General features: G+C 35.1%; 1 protein-coding gene across 7 annotated transcripts in view; it reads left to right on the forward strand.

Annotated features, from left to right (window-relative positions):
* The window catches only part of AGMO (alkylglycerol monooxygenase), a 387,303-nt gene that overhangs the window by 163,332 nt on the left and 205,628 nt on the right, over positions 1-18,343 (forward strand). For all 7 annotated transcript variants that reach the window (XM_086695051.1, XM_086695018.1, XM_086695020.1 and 4 more), the window contains one exon: positions 8,281-8,384. In XM_086695051.1, coding sequence (XP_086551177.1) covers positions 8,281-8,384 — 104 coding nt within the window. The remainder of the gene's footprint in view (positions 1-8,280; positions 8,385-18,343) is intronic.

The raw sequence follows: 18,343 nt of genomic DNA on the forward strand, positions 1-18,343 counted from the left end.
AACATTACAAATAATAGTTTCTGATACCAATGACATTATAAAATATTTCTAACAACTTGCTTTTGAAATTATATTTAAGTAGAATGCTACTGCAAGAGGAAAGCATTTTTTTTTCAATAAAAAATATGGTTATTTGTATTTGACCATTAGGATTAAGACCGGTTCACAGTACAACCTCAAATATTTGGAACAACAGAAAAGAGTGAGAAAGAGGATGCATGAAAGCCTTATGTATTTTGACAATTTTTTTGTTTTTGTTTTCTATATGGGAATTTGAAAATGATCAGGGAGTTTTGTGTAGATATATTAGTTATTTGTCTTTGTTTTTATTGTTTGAGATTCTTAAAAGAAAATATGACAAAGTGATATGTCATGTTCGTATTCTCCCAACCTCAATAGTGTATCAAAAATATATATCTCCAGGTAAAGATTAATTTTGTGATGAGGTAGGTTTAATTAAGAGCAAGTGGGATAGCTCTAGTTAGGGACATTCTGCAAATGGTTACGAAAACTAAACACAGCACTCCAGGATAGGCTCCAAGTTTGATATTCTAACTTCAGGACCAGAGGGGCTGCAATAGGTTATATAATATTTAATATCTTTTGAAGAATTAGAGGAGAATGTTCTTCAGTATGAAAGCTATCTTATTACTCTAGAATTTGACTATGTCAAGTACAGTTTTTGAGTTTTTTCATGCCCTCTTCCCTATAATTTTCCTAAAACGTCAAATCTTTGAAGAAAGAATATCTTAAATTCTATTATTTGACTTCACAAATAATCATGTTCCTCTATGTTACTTTTGTCATTCAACATTTTTCTTCATATTTTCTCATTTTTTTAATGTTCCCATTACTAATAAAATCAACTCTTGGGCCTGTTTGCTGCAGTGTATTAGAAGAAAATATCACAAGCTTCAGTGAGGTCATTTTTAAAAATTTACTTTTATAGGGGCGGATGGGTGGCTCAGTTTGTTAAGTGTCCGACTTCGGCTCAGGTCATGATCTCAGGGTTTGAGTTCGAGCCCCACATCGGTCTCTGTGCTGACAGCTCAGAACCTGGAGCCTGCTTTGGATTCTGTGTCTCCCTCTCTCTCTGCCTCTCCTCCACTTGTGCCCTCTCTCTCTCTCTCTCAAAAATAAATAAAATGTACAAAAAATTATTTTTACAGAAATACTGGTTTTTGTCCTGATTATATGCTAAGCCCTGCGTAACTATCTAAAGAGAGGTCAGAGGATACAAAAAAGCACTGAGGTTGCTTCTGTTTTGAGGTCTTCCCAGTCTGTTCTCTCCCTTGCCTGGGGACTGAGAAGACATGATGCGATTTAGAAGGAAAGGACAACAGGAGACAGAAAGCAAGACAATTAAATAGATTCGAGGCATAATATGTATGGAATTTCCCCTAAGGAATTCAGACCTAGAAGTCAACAGACACCTATAGACTGAAGTATTTGGGAACCATCATCTTTTGGATAAGCATTTACTGAAGTCATTTCAGGTCACGGCACACCATGAAAAACAAGAAGCAAGGAGCAAAGAAAAATAAATTAGTCCCTTTAAATAGGTGAGAAAAGGGGAAGAGGTTAGGAAAATGCACCTGGCCTGAAAAATGGAAGAGGAGAACTGGGAGCAAGGGAAAAGGAAAGCCAGAGGGAGAGGTTTTCAAGATAGATTCAGTGGACAAATGTTTTAGAAAGTTCAAATAGAATGACACCTAAAAGAAGCCTTTAGCTTTGACAAGAAAGATGCCAATAATGATTTTGGAGAAAATTAAGTGCCATTAAGAATGAGCTTAAGAATGAATGGGAGTTAAGAAAGTAAATAAATTTCTCTTTTAAGATGTTTAAGGTGAAAAAAAATTAAAGGAACGGAAGGTCAATGGATCATGTTTTACAAAGTGGAGTGTTTGGTTATGATTGAAATTAAAGAGAAGGAATAGTGTAAAGGGAAATTAAAAAAAAAAAAAAACATTGCTTTTACTAATGAGAAAGCTTAACAAATAAAATAGTGTGTCATGATTATTGATTATTCAAATGAGCCAGTTTTTAATAAACACAGGTTTAATCAAGAAAAATATATTGATGTCTACCATGCAAAGACACGATGAGGCACTATAGAAAATACAAAGACAAATTAATCTCCTTAATTAAGAAGCCTATAAAACAGAGGAAGATGCAAAATAGTAGAGTATTCGTGATGCTAGAGGCCTAGGAAAAATAAACACTATATAATAATTGTGACTGGGAGGGTTAGAAAATGACATAATCAGTGATCCTTGAAAGATGAAGAATATTTTGATGGGTCACACAAAGACAGGGACCATGAAAGTGCTGAGGGTGTTCAATCCCAGAGAATAGAGGGTATGCAACAAAGAGAAAGAGGAAGGTACATAATTTTTTAATGTAATATTCCTGTATCATAAACTGTTACTCTTCGGATTTTACCTCAATCATTTAAAATTTGTTAAAGCCACTCTTAGCTTGTTGGCTGTACAAAGCAGGTTGTGGGCTGGATTTGGTCCATGACCAAATAAATTCTAATGTATTTTTTTTTTTTTACTTCATACTAAAAACTTGTATCTTCTCTTTTGCTCTGTTTAAATTTTAAAAGCATATAAACATATAATTGGAGAACTCTCATTCTAAAATTCTACAAGATAGAATTAAAAGCTTCCATTTGAATATCATGTTTTAAAAATCTATTAAAATTGTGATTCCAAGAGAGGTTAGAATTGGAAAAGGTGAGTGTTTTATAGTGTTAGATTTCTTGTCAAAGGCAAGAGGGTTATTCTCTCCATCCATAGGTGAGAAGACACTTCAGTAGACTTACTTAGATATATTTTAGATGTGTAAAATAAACTCTTTTGCTTATAGACACAAATGTCTCATCATTCTGAAAACTTTCTCCGAAGTAACCCCATTCTTTGTTATATATGCTAAAAATATATTTTAATAAAACTCTCAGGTATCTAAATTGGTTTTCATCAAAATTGAAACTTATGTTCTTAAGACACTTATAAATGAAAAGTCAAGCCATAGCAGAGGAGAAAATGTTTGCAAATCACATATCTAAAAAGGACTTGTATAATGAATATATAAGATTTCTGAAAACTCAATAATAAGACTACAACTCCATTAAAATGGGGGCACAAATTTTGATTAGATAGTTCCAAGAACATGTATAGATGGCAAATAACCACATGGAGAGATAATCATAGTCATTAGCTATTATGGCAATGGAAAGTAAAACTTCAATGTGATACAATTATATAGGTCTTAGAATGCTATGAAACACAATGGAGTACTACGTGGCAATGAGAAAGAATGAAATATGGCCCTTTGGAGCAACATGGATGGAACTGGAGAGTGTGATGCTAAGTGAAATAAGCCATACAGAGAAAGACAGATACTAGATGTTTTCACTCTTAGGTGGATCCTGAGAAATTTAACAGAAACTCATGGGGGAGAGGAAGGAAAAAAAAAAGGAGGTTAGAGTGGGAGAGAGCCAAAGCATAAGGGACTCTTAAAAACTGAGAACAAACTGAGGGTTGATGGGGGGGTGGGAGGGAGGGGAGGGTGGGTGATGGGTATTGAGGAGGGCACCTTTTGGGATGAGCACTGGGTGTTGTATGGAAACCAATTTGACAATAAACTTCATGTATTGAAAAAAAAAGAAACAAATAAATTAAAAACAAAATTAATAATGCCAAGGGTTGCTAGACATATAGAGAAAATCTAACTCTCATACACTGCTGGTGGCAGTACAAGAAAATGCACAGCCACTGGAAAATGGCTTGATTGTTTCTTTACAACCTAAATGTAAATATACTATACAGCTCAGTAATCTCACTCCTGAGTATTTGCCCAAGTGAAATGAAACTTAGGTTCAGAGAAAAAAGCTATATTAGAATGTTTATAGATGCTTTATTTGTAATTACCCCAAACTGGAAGCAACTAAAATGTTCTTCAACTAGTGAATGACTAAAAACAAAACAAAAATTTTGATTCAACCATTAAAATGGAATACTACTCAGCAAAAAAAAAAAGGAAAAACAAAGTACAGATAAAATGGAGAAGTCTGTAATGCATTATGCTTAGTAAAAGAAACCAGACTCAAAAGGCTAAATACTATGTAATTTATTTATATGACATTCTCAAAAAGCAAAACTATAGTAAAGAATTCAAATCAATGGGTATGAAAGACTGGGAGAATGAGGCCTAGGGGATTGACCACTATATTATCCACTTCTTTGTAACACATTAGTGGCTTAGCTCACAGTCTCTGTGGGTCTGGAATCTGGGCACAGTTTATTAGTTGAGTGCTTCTGGCTCAAGGTCTTTCACGAGGTTGTAGTTAAGCAGTTAAACTGTCTGCTAGCTGCAATGTTACATGAAGGATCAGCTGGGGGAAGATCTGCTTCCAAATTTACTTACATGGTCGTTGGCAGGATTCAATTCCTTGTGGAGTTTGAGCTGAGGTGCTTAGTTCCTCACTGGTTAGCTTGGGGCCTCTCCTGATTCCCTACCATATGTGCTTTTCAAAAAGGCAATTCACAACATGGTGACTGACTTTCCTTAGAGAATTTGAGAATATAAGAGCACTCGAGACGTAAGCCTCTGTCTTTTTACAACCTAATATCACAATTGACATCCCATCACCTTTGCCAAAATTATATTCATTAGAAGGGAATTATTAAATCCAGCCCACACTCAATGGGAGGGATTATACAAGGGATGAACATCCACAAGGGCAAGGATCACTGGGGCTCTCTGAGAGGCTACCTCCCATAGACAGCCTTCTAGATCCCAGTGATTCATTTTTTTCCTGAATTCAAAACACCCTCACCTTCCCCAAGGTCCCAAGAGTTTCATCCCATTACGTTATCAGTTCACAGTTGAGAATATCATCATCTGATCAGGGAGCCATGTTCGAGTTTACTTACCACAAGCACAAAGTGCAATGAGGAATTTTTTGGGTTGGTCAGAACTGTCCTGTATCTTGATTTCGATTACACAGCTGTATTTGCTTGGTAAAAACTCATATTACCGAGTACTAAAAGGGATGGATATCACCATATGGAAGCTATACTTCAATTAAAAAAAATGTTAACAAACTCAAGAATATAACATACACATAAACACACATATTGCATTAGCTTTTGGCCAAATCAAATGATTGGTCAATGTATTAATAAAATATATTTATACAAGTCTATATTTTAATACTGGAAAGTAACATAATGTTTCTAGCTATATTATTGAAAAGCCATAACAACATCCTGTATGCTTGTATAATCAGTAATTCGCTAATAGGAAAAGAAAATTGTTATGGACTATAACTTATAATTACGTTAGTTCATTGATAGAAAGAAGTTTATTCTTAAAATATCATCTTTCCTCTTTAATATTTGTTTTTATTCCTTAGAACAGATAATTCATCAATTCACATATTAGTGAAAATGAACATATTTGAAAGTGTACTATTAATCTGTTATTTTGCTTATAAAAGAACTACTGAAATAATTTTCTATAAAACGCATTTTTATAACCACTTTCTAAATGATTTACTTCAAGTAAGGTGCATATAAACTGTGGGAAAAAATCTTATATTTTGTTCTTGTTTTTCCTAGTTCTGAAAAGAGACAGAGGTAAGGCAGTAGGATCCAGTTACTGTACCCTGTTTATACAGCTGTACTTCATTGAACGAAGTCTTGTGTTACACACAGTTTGTGATAGGAAGTAAATGCTTTTAAAACAACCAAAGAGATAGGTCTTTAACCTCCACCTTTGTGGATTCTTTGTTCCACCATTTAGCTTCTGTGGAAGTTATAGGAAATAGTTTAAATATATCCTATTACTCTCTAATTGGGCCTCATCTGATTAGCTCATCCCCTTCTGAATTCATAACATGCATGCATTATGATGAGTTTTTAAAGTAAATCCCAACAAGTCCAACAAAATGGACAATGATTTTTTTGTAACAAAGTTTTTAAGTAATAGGTTCCAAAATGTTTAATAATGGTTATGTTCTAAAGAGAAAATGGATTATTTTAGAGCCTAACTCTACAAGGAGTTTTAAAAGGCTTAGTAGATTCATCAAGTTTATTACCTCTCAATAATCTTTTACACAACATTTGAAGATACCAAGTGCCACAGGATTCTTTGTAAATTTCTTATTTGAAGTGTATAACTAGCCAATAAGCAAGAGATTAAGATTCTAGGTTATTTCAAGGATTATGCTTGGGAAGTTTGGTGTCATTATGATGATATAGTTTTCATTTGCATAAGAGCAATTTCCTTAATTGGTTGGATAGACATACAGGGTAATTACTAGGAATGATTAAAATGTCAACCAATCAGGGGTGCCTGGGTGGCTCAGTCACTTAAACATCAGGGTCTTGACTTAGGCTCAGGTCAAAATTTTAGGATTCATGGATTTGAGGCCTGCATTGGGCTCTGCACTAACATCACGGAGTTTGTTTGGGATTCTCTCTCTCTCTCTCTCTCTCTCTCTCTCTCTCTCTCTCTCTCTCTCCCTCCCCCTCCCTCTGCCCCCACTCATGTGCTCTGTTGCTCTCTCTCAAAATAAATAAATACACTTAAAAAATGTCAACCAATCAGGACCTAAGTTACACATAAACTTACGGTTTATGAAAATACTTGCCCCCCCTGAAAGTATATAACTTTAATAGTAATGACTTCTGATGGAGAATTTTATTCATAATTCTGTTCATAATCTTTCCATTTTCAGAGAGTTAAGTCCTTCTTAAATCTGAGCTGTCATTTATTTACCAAAAATTCTTTTGCAATTTTGTTTGGTAACTCTATATAGATTGTCCAGAGATTTTTCATTTCCTAAATGAGAAGCAGAGAAGTCCACCCAGATTGTTGAGGGAGGGATATATATATATATATATATATATATATATATATATATATATATACACACACATATATATACACACATATATACACACACACATATATATATACACCCACATATATATACACACATATATACACACACATACACACACACACACACACACACACATATATATATATATATATATATATATATATATATATATATATATATAAAATCTTCTAACAAATTATTTCGCCACATGCCAGGTATTTTAACTTCTAGTATAGGTAACTTCTAGTATCCATACCCAATATTTCCATTCCCATTCGTAGTCTGTTTGGTCCCCATGTGTGCAAGACTAAAGGATTTAATTTCTAATATATACTGGCATGGATACAGTGATCATATCACATGGTTAATTTTGTCTCCTATACCTCCTATCTCCTATATTTGTAGCAAAGAACTTAATTATAGTTAGTTTAGCTAAGAACATACTTTCTTTTAACTGAATAGACTATAATGTGGTATCTGTAATTATGATAGGAAATAAAAAATATGCACAGAGTGAAAAATGTGTGATTGTTCTATTCTGTCTACTAAGGAGGTCACTAGAGTGACATATTGTTGTAGAAAAAAAACAAGGAACTATCCGTTTGGGATGTAAATGAATTGCAAGGCTGTATGTGAATAGTCTGCATAATACTTGATTAAAATATACAAGTTACATTTAATTTTTTATTATAAGGATGAAACAGCAATTATGTGTGGAAATTTTAAAAATGATAGTGTAAGATACTGGATATTTGTAAGGTATTGGAAAAGATATATGTTAACTAATATATTTCTATAAATAAAAATGAATTGTTAGATCTTAGGACCAAATATTACTCTGCTCTGCCTTTTATTCCAATAGACAGATTTTGAGACATTTAAAAAGCCATCAGGAAGAAATTTTATTTACTATTTCATTCCAAAATTTATACCAGTTTCTCCCATTACATTATTCTTCTTTAATTATAAGTATATTATCACATACTGAAAAATCATCACTATCCATTGACTGCATTGTTATAACACTGACAGTTAGCTTTTATGATTTGTCATATTATAATAATACATTAGCAAGTATAAATTTTGGAAGTCATTTCAGCTTGCTGGAGGCATTGCATTATTTCACATACACTATCCATACTTATTGGCTATGTTTCAGTTTTCTTATTTGTTTGTAATTTGTACCCTCACTGTTTCCAAGAGTCATTTGAAGCAGCTTATTTTAATTATAATTATATTGGCTAGGTTTTTCAGAGATGTTCCAGATTTTTCTTCCTCACTTAACAAGAGCAGCATACATAACTGAAAATGTAAGTTGCTTTGTTCTTATTCTCATGGCTCATTTCAAATTATGTGTTTTGCAGAGGTTAATATTATGTGGGCTGGACACCAAACCCACCACAGTTCTGAAGACTACAACTTATCCACAGCACTGAGGCAATCTGTTTTCCAAATATATACTTCCTGGGTAAGTTGTATAAAATTGAATACATATAATAATATAATACATTTTTAATTTTTTAATTAAAAAAAAATTTTAGTGTTTATTTTTGAGACAGAGCGAGAGACAGAGTGCAAGTGTGGGAGGGGCAAACAGAGAGAGACAGACACAGAATCTTATGCAGGCTCCAGGCTCTGAGCTGTCAGCACAAAGCCTGACACAGGGCTCGAACTCACGAACTATGAGATCATGACCTGAGCTGAAGTCAGATGCTCAACCGACTGAGCCACTCAGCCACCCCATAATACATTTTTTAAAGTCTCAATTGTTTCCATTTCTTCCAAGTAATCTAAAATAAAGTGTTTTGTTAATGCTTTTGTCTCCTTTCATAAGGCAAGACACATATGAAGCAAGTGGTATTTTGCAATGGTAGTCTTTTATTTGATAAAACAAAACAAAGCAAAACAATAACAACAACAACAAAAACACAATTTCACCTTGAGGTATACAGCAAGGTGGGAGATTGGCTGTCTACTTTTTTTATTTACTATAACTAATGACAGTGATGTATAGGCAATGTATCTTCATTCACATATATGCAAAGATTTCACAAGAAACTTTTTTTTAAGTTTATTTATTTAGTTTGAGAGAGAGAGTGAGAGTGAGTAGGAGAGGGGCAGAGAGAGAGGAAAAGAGAGAATCCCAATCAGGCTTCACACTGTCAGCATGGATCCTGACCCAGGGCTCAATCCCATGAACCATGAATCATGATCTGAGCTGAAATCAAGAGTCAGCTGCCTAACTAACTGAGCCACTGAGGCGCCCCAAGATTTCATTAGAAACTTTTAAAAGCAGTTTTAAAAAATTCGGTTCCCGTTTCTCCATGCCCAAGTGAAATCTATGTAAATTCTTTGCTTTTTATATACATATTAGAGCAGTTAATATGATGCTCAATAAAAATTTTGGCTCTAAAATATTTTTACACAAGGAAATGAGCAGACTAATGAAAACCAGAAATAGCCTTTATTTTGAAGTTTCTTCTGATTCCCTGGCATACTTGACCCACTTGGTAATAGCCCTCATCTGTGATTGTCACTCTTTATGTCTCCATAGCTATCCAAATGACTGCTGCTAAGAGGCATACTGACATAAATAAAAGGTCCGAGTTAGCAACACACCTGTCTGGCTCAGTCGGTAGAGCGTCTGACTCTTGATTTCAAGGTCTTGAGTTCGAGCACTCATTGGGTATAGATACTACTTTAAAAAAAGGAGAGGAGTGCCTGGGTGGCCCAGTCCATTAAGTGTCGGACTTTAGCTCAGGTCATGATCTCAGGGTTCGTGGGTTGGAGCCCCACATCGGGCTCTGTGCTGACAGCTAGTAACCTAGAGCCTGGTTCAGATTCTGTGCCTCCCTCTCTCTGCTCCTTGCCCGCTCACACTCTGACACTGTCTCTCTCAAAAATAAATAAACATTAAAAAATTTTTAAAAAAGTAGAAAGTGTTATCACTGTGTAAGTGCATTCATCAATAAGCTATTTATTAACTATAACTTATAATGTTACAGCACTTGTATGGTTCTTTATAGTTTGCAAGGCACTTTTACATACCATTTATTGAATACTTTCTGTGTTCCAGACAATCTTCTAAGATTTCTTTATGCATTAACTTTTTGATCTTCATGGCAACTTTATGAGACAGGTACTAATATAATGCTCATTTTAAAATGATGAAACTGAGTCCATAGTTCAGTTATAAAACTAGTAAAAGGGAGAGTTGAATTTGAACTCATTCAACTGAGTTCAGTTCAACTGGCTGCAGGGTCCCTGATCTTATCCTCCACACCAAATACTCTTTTATTTGCCTCTGTATTTTTCACTTATATTACTATGCTAGATCAAGTGTTACTATTATCAGGGAACCAAAGATCAGTGAGGTTAATTACACAGCTAGTACGTGACAAAGTCCCATATTTGAAACCAGATGCTTCATAAAAATATATATACTGGCCTGTGTTTTAATCCAAACAGCAGCATAGGCAAAACAAATCTATAAGTCACTGATGGTACAAATACATTTGCTGAAAGAGATATTAAAAGAAATCCAGGTCCCACCCCCTACATCACACATCTGTGTTACTGTGTGTATTAATTTCCTAGGGCTGTCATGATAAAGTCTCACAAGCTTAGTAGCTTAGAACATCAGAAACCTGTTGTGTCATAGTTTTAGAAGCCAGAAGTCTGAAATCAAGGTGTTGGCAGGGCCATGGTCCCTTCCCTGAAGACTCTAAGGAAGGATATGTTCTACTACTGTCTCTGAATTTTTTAGATTCTGATAGTTCCTTGACATTTGGGAGCATAAGGCTAGTCTTCATATGGGGGTCTCCCTGCCTATATCGAGATTTCTCCTTTTCTCTTTATATAAGGACACAAGTCATATTGGATTAAGCCCCACCTACTCCATTATGAGCACATCTTAACTAACTATATCTGTAAGGGCTGTATTTACAAATAAGATCACATTCTGAGGTAGGAGATAGGATTTCAACCCATGAATTTTGTGGGGGACACAATTCAATCTATAACATGCTTTAACCAACATAGGTGGAAAAGAAAGAGCATATATCTTTTCCATATCCTTACAGTTTGTGCTGGAACTCTGAATGATTCATTGTGAAAGAAATTATGACCTATGTCACAGTTGGATAGCTCAAGACTGGCCTAGGGCTCCAGTGAATAAAAGGAACAGGCCTCTGATAGAGGGGAGGGATACTGACTATCCTCCCTTCTTAAGAAATAGCTTCATAATGCAAACATTTATTATCCTGTACATAGGCTAAACATAGCCTATACATAAACATATTAGCCTATACATAGGCTAGACGTGTGCCTGATTAAAACAATGATCTCAAAAATCTTTATTCTCTCTTGAGTTATATATTTCCCTTTGCATAAAGATAAGTCAAGCCTCCAGTGTTTACATTTGGGGGGATAAAGCCTCCAAGAAAAGATGTAGCTGTATTTGAAGTTGGTCCAGGAAATTAATGCAGTGTGTAAATTGATTATCTGAGGAATTATCAAAGGAGACTTTTTATCAGAGCATCATAGATTTCAGAACTGGAAGAGATCTGGGAGACAGTATATTTAAATCATCTATTTTAAAAGCTACAAAATGAATCTCAGAGGAGCCCACTACCTCATACAGTATTGAACATTGCTGGTTGGAATCTGAATCTGACATTTGGCTCCAAGTTTATGGTAATCTTTACCCTAGTTTCATTTGCGACATTCCCCTTATTAAGTCAATGCATTCAAAGCTACAGATTAGTGAAAGCCTAAGTAAAATACAGGTTCACACCTATTTATTGCCAGTATAAATCCCTTTTACAACCTCATATCATCTTGCCAAGGACACAAAATATGCTGAGGGGGGAAATGAGCATTGGGAATGCATCAGAAGCTGCTAACTTGGGGGAGGGGAGCAAGCTGGAGGATTTGCCACGTGGGAAATGAAAGGCAGAGATTGTGAATCAGATTGGAGTTTTGTCTAGCATTTGTAGGTCTGTTAGAAGATAGCATAGATGGTTTAAGGGTCTGTGATGGTCAACGATGTGTAGGAGGTCTTTCTAGACATTAAAATCAAAGAATACCACTAGTTGGGTTTTTTTTTTTTTTTTCATTTTCTTTGAGTCTTTTGTAACATTCTTCTCATTAGTGCTGCTGCATACAGCAGGTAACTTGGTAGTTACTAAGGTAACAACATATTTTAGAACAAGTAATAAATGTCTTTGAAGAGAAAATTAATTTGTGAAATGTAAAGCATAGTTATTCTTAGAGTGCTTTTCGTTTACATTACTACAAAAGTTAGGGTGGCACTCCTGTCATTTAAAATAGTTAAAGATGAGAATTCAACTTTCAAGAATTTCTAGCTGTACTTTTTGCACTTTTTTAAAAGCCATTTTTAACCTCAGATTTACCATTGCTCATCCAAAAAGAACTGCGATGGATGGAGGCCATTTTAAGGGAACCTTATTTACTACACACCGAAATACGTGATTTTGCCTGCTACTTCCATCTCTTACTACGTATCCTAATTGATACAATGGCTTAAACATGATAGTCTCTTCAAATAATAAAATGTGTCTAGATCCATGGATATTATTTTACATACAACAATGTCAAGAAAATCACTTCATTTTCTTCCATCTTTATTTGGATAAAATACCTGAATGCTACAGTTTATATTCAAAACATAGCTAGAAAAGTGCTAGAAAAATTAAATGGGTTATGCCAAAGGGTTATAGGAACCAACTTGATGGAACACCTCATGGCCAAAATCTGGAGCAACTTGAACAGTAAAATATATAATGGAGTATAGAGTTAGAATCCAAAGTATAAAATAAATATCTTTGAAATCAGCCCATACTGATATAGATAAATGATGGAATAACTAGATAAATGGGGACAAATATATGGGAGACACGTTCCTTTAAAGAATTCCAAAAGAATCACAGATGATATACATAGATATATCTACCACCCCCCAACCCCTGCCTCTAGGAAATGGTGCTTAATGTCTCCCTTACCCAGACCTTTTGAGTTCAGACTGTACTGAGGACTTCCTGTACAATGAATAGAGAATTAATAATGGACATGGAATGTAATGGGACAGATGGTAGCTACACTTGTGATAAGCATAGCATAATGTATAAACTTGTTGAATGACTCAGTTGTATACTTGAAACTAAGGTGACATTGTGTGTCAGGTATATTCAAACAAACAACAAACAAACAAAAAGTAAAAACACCAAAACAAAAACAAAAAATAAAAGAGAGAGAGAGAAAGAGACAAAGGGTGAAGTACGGGTGGGAGGTAACTTTAAAATGGAGACACCTGGCAAACAAAATCTCAGATAAAGTTAATTTTGTCAGTGATATCTTGTTGATAGCATGTACCCTTTGATAAGATGTGATAATAATGGCCTATTGAATGGCCCTTCATCCCTTTGGTGTTTGTCACCAAAACCCATAGCCGAAGAGTAATCATGAGAAAAGACCGTTGTTGAACCCAAACTGAAGGACATTCTACAACATACCTAACCAGTACTCCTCAAAAGTGTAAAATGAGACACTGGGGACATTTGAGAAACTGTCACAGGTCAGAAGAGACTATAAGATATTAAGACTTTGTAATATTGCCTCCTGGACGAGATATTAAGTCAGAAAAAAAAAAAAAAAAGTAGAAAAAGCCTAGTAAAATCTAAGCAAGATGTACAGTTTAGTGGAGTTTAATTAATATTGTACCAATTTGTTTCTTAGTTGTGGCCACGCAGCTCAGTAATGTGTTAATGAGGGAGGCTTGGTGGAGAGTATGTAACAACTCTCTGTGCTATTTTTGCAACTCTTTTACAATATAAAACTATTATGGAAAAGTTTATTAAAAATATAATTATACGTACATACCTATGTTCTCATAGAGCCACTGTGGATCATATAACAACTCTTAACCAAAAACCAACCAACCAAACAAAACCCCTTAGAACTAGCAGCAATAGCCATTGATTCCTGGGACCCCTAGAGCATCATAAAGAGCAATGATTCAGCCAATACTATCTTAAATTGATTCTAAGGTAATTCTTTATTTTTTCATTCTTAATCCCTCAACGCATCACCCATTCTTAGCTTTCCAGAATGCCAGCTCTGAACAAGCTAAATTGCTCTCTAGGTTTGAGAAAGGAATTTCACAGACTCCTACCACATACAGATGGAGTCAAAACCTAGTCCCACTTCTGTCTCCAATCTCATCTTCCACAATCGCTTATTGTCACCTCATCTTCAATGAACAATTAATTTTCAGTTCTCTAAATATACCATGTCGTAGTGTCTTGCTATGTCATTGCACATGCAGTTATGTCTGTCTGGAAAATTTTTGCCCCTTTACCCCTGATTCCTTCATCCTTCAGGACTCAGTTCACTCCTTTCTTAGATCCTTTCTAACTTTGCCTAGGTTGCTGTTTTTTGTTTTGTTTTGTTTTGTCCATAAAACCCTTGCATATCTCTATTATAGCACTTATTATTTGCATTACTGCCTTTCATGCCAGTCTGTAAACTTTAAAAGGTATTTTTTACTGCTATATACCTAGTATCTCTAAAGTGCCTGTGGCAGTCAGTGCATAATAAATGTATACTATGTGAATGAACAAAATTTAAAAAAAAGTTTTATGGATGTCAAAATACATGTGTCAGAGGAACGATTTTGCTACATTAACTAGAGTAAGTCAAATGAGTGAAATAATTTAAGTATTTAAAAGATCACCAAAAATTATAGATAGGGAGATTAACTTATTTACTTTTTTGAATAAAATATATTTTGACATATTTGTTTCATATATGAAGCTATAGCATGGGAAAGGCTAACATCTGCGTTTAATGAGTTTAATATTTCTCTTAAAAGCATAGTCAATAAAGGATAAATGCACTTAGTTTAAATGACTAGGTTGAGTAATTTATTTTTAACTCTGTAGTATCTCTCAATCATTTAAATTGTTTTAATTTTTAGGTTAGTGTTATAATAAATATAATAAGAATTTATAAAATATAGCTTATTAGAAATCTAAAAAGAGGTAAATTTTATCCACCATCAGAGGAAATAAATATAGTTATAATATCCATTTATGAAAACTTTTCTTCCACAAGTTAGGGAATCTGTAAATATATGGTGATATTATTTTTGAGCACAATAATTTAAAAATACATATTGTTTACATCTAAGAAACACTAGGAGACAATTTACCAGAAATAAGGAATTCTGAGTCCCAGTCTTAGCTCAGTTATTAACTAGCTTTGCCACTCTGAACCAACTGATTAATGTTTGCATTTCAGTGATCTTGTACATGAAGTAGGGTAATTAAGCGGTGCCTGGGTGGCTCAGTGGTTGAGCTTCCAACTTCAACTCAGGTCATGATCTCACAGTTCGTGAGTTTGAGCCCCACAGTGGGTTCATTGCTGACAGCTTAGAGCCTGGAGACTGCTTCAGATTCTGTGTCTGTTTCTCTCTCTGCCCCTCCCCACCCTCATACTTTCTCTCTCTCTCTCAAAAATAAATAAACGTTAAAAAATATTTAGACATGGGGTAGTTAACATTTGCTCTGCTTCCTATATTGTTATTTTGAAAATTACCTTAAATGATGAGTGTGGAAATTCTCTGAACTATAGCAGTATGATTCACATATATAATATTGTTTTTATATTACATATAAGACTATAGAGGAACTGTTAGTGAAATCTCAAATCTTTTATTACATCGTACTTTCTGCCAAACTTCATAAACAAAGGCTATTTTTCAATATGTGAGAGCTGGAATTATATAAAGACAAATGTGAAGAAATAAAGACACAAGAAACTAACAACTTTGATGTAATGCAGTCAAATACACAGGGGATAAAATTCTCATAACTCATATGTCACAGATGGAAAGCATACCTTGAACCCCCCATGCAGTAAAGAAACAAAACATGTCTCAGGACTTTGCCTCAGAACTCCAAGGCATTTCTCCCCACACCCAACCACCATTCAAAGACAGCATATAAGACAAAGTTCATGTCCACATATTCAATAAATTAAGCCCTTTGCTCTCTGTGTCTTGACCAGTTTCAGAGTGTTGATTCTAGCATGCATCAGGAAAAGGGAATTATTCTGTAGTTTACCAAAGTCATTTTAAAATTTGGTAAAGATAAAATTATTATCTGATACTTGATGTTTCATTTTACATAAATTTGATAGTCATTTTAGGGTTTATCATGGATAAATAAGAAGACTCATAGTGAAGAGCTCTACAAAAGAGAGCATTATCTCATTGTTACTTTAAAAAATATAAAATTGGCCAAACTATCCAACTTCCTCTACATGGTATAATTGTTCTTATTTTGAGATGTGCATCCACTCTTTTTTTGTTTCTTTTGTTTTGTTTTTGTTTTCCATATACACTCTTGATTGGCAGAGCTGGTCATGGTGGCAAAGTTTGAGCATATGAAGAGACATAAGTAAGACATGAGCTCTGTCCTTAAGGTGCTTGCTTTCCTTGGTGGGATTTCAGTAAGGCAGTAGCCATTATAAATACAAATTGTTAAGGTTTTAAAGAGAAGTGTCTGCTTTAAGAACCATGGTGGGTCAAGGGGAGCATCACTGAAGAAATGCCTGAGCTCAGTCTGGAAGAAGAATAAAATTTTTCCAAGAATGAGGTTGTAAATGGAATATAATGTAGAAGGAGCACATCACTGAAAACACAAAATTATGAAAAAAGTATAATAAACCTAGGGAATTGCAAGTAAAATGCATGGTATATGTATTAGTTTCCCAGAGCTGACTTAACAAAGTAGCAAAGACTGGGTGGCTTAGAAATCTATTGGGTCATACTTGTGAAGGCTTGAAACCTGAGGTCAAGGTACTATAGGGTTGATTATTTCTGAAGGCTGTGAGGAAGAATCTGTACCATGCTTGTCTTCTCACTTTAGGGTGGTTTCCTGGTGATTTTCGGTGTTCCTTGGCAGGGAGATGAATCACATTGATCTCTGCCTTCATATTCACCTTGCGTTCTTCCTGTGTGCATGCCTGTCTCTGTGTCCATATTTCCTCCTGAGAAGGAAACCTGCCATGGTAGATTAGAACCCACCCTAGTTACCTCATTTTGCCTTGATTACCTCCGTAAAGAAACTATTTCCAAATAAGGTCACATTCTGATATACTGGGAGATAAAGTCTCACATATCTTTTGGGGGAACACAATTCAACCCATAAAGTTTGAGTATGGCTGAAATATAGGATGTATAAGAAGGTGGAATGGGGAAAGGGCAAAAAGGGTAAAGCATAGTGATGGAAACAGAAAGATGGGCCTAGATTATTTAAAATAGGACTTCCTATGTAGAAACACAAGTGCTTATTCCATACATACAATTTAAGTGGATGTGTTTTAGGAAAGAGATCAGTGTTCTCTATCTGCAATCAGAAGATTTGGTTCTATATCATGACTAATTCCGGATTTTAGGAATGTGGGACAAGTGTACTTGATTATTCAATCTTTAGTTCATCAACTATGAAGGAAATTTTTTTTCTCTAAAGTAGCATTATAAAAATCAATGACAATTATAGAAGTGCAGATACTAATAAAGTTAAACTACTTTATTTTTTTATGTTAATTCATTTTTGAGAGACAGAGACAGAGTGCAAGCAGGGGAGGGCAGAGGGCAGAATCTGAAGCAGGCTCCAGGCTCTGAGCGGTCAGCAGAGCCTGACACGGGGCTCAAATCCACGAACCATGAGATCATTACCTGAGCCGAAGTCAGATGCTCAACTGACTGAGCCACGCAGGCGATCCAAACTACTTTATTAAAATAAGATAGACATGAATCCTGGAGTTCAATTTCTTTTTTTCCATTTCTTTTAAAGTAATCATACACTTAACTTTAACCATTTGATTTAGCAGCTTACTTGTGGACAGCTCTCCTCTCTTGACCCTTGCTTTTTCTTGCAGTTTTTCATGCCTCACGACTTTATTTCCAACTTCATCCAACCTGAAATGCGTAATTTCTTTGACTCTGGAAAACAGTCTGCCTCCTTCTGTTGCATCTGTCCTGAAATCCCCAAGCTGTGTTTGAATCCGGTTGCCCACGTACTTCATTCCCACACCCAGCTTGCTGAGCTCCTGTGGGCGCCCTGTAGCACCAGCTGGCAGCTCATTGCCCTCCACGTATGGCTTCCAGACAGAGCTGAGCTATCAGTTGAGTGCTGCTCACCAAGCGCCAAACATGAGCCTCCTCCTTACCTGGAAGAAGACCTTCCAGAACTCTTCAGTCTCCTCAAGGTCTCTTTTCCACTGATGCCCCTTGCTTTCAGCCAGTGACTATATTTAAAACTTCACAGAGAATGTGAGTTTTCCTGTTTTTCCCTCACTCTACTTTCTTTTAGATATACTCGTTAAGATTTGTGAATTCAC

The sequence above is a fragment of the Puma concolor genome, chromosome A2, assembly GCF_028749965.1.
Source record: "Puma concolor isolate L17-30 chromosome A2, mPumCon1.1.hap2, whole genome shotgun sequence".
Classification (NCBI taxonomy): domain Eukaryota; kingdom Metazoa; phylum Chordata; class Mammalia; order Carnivora; family Felidae; genus Puma; species Puma concolor.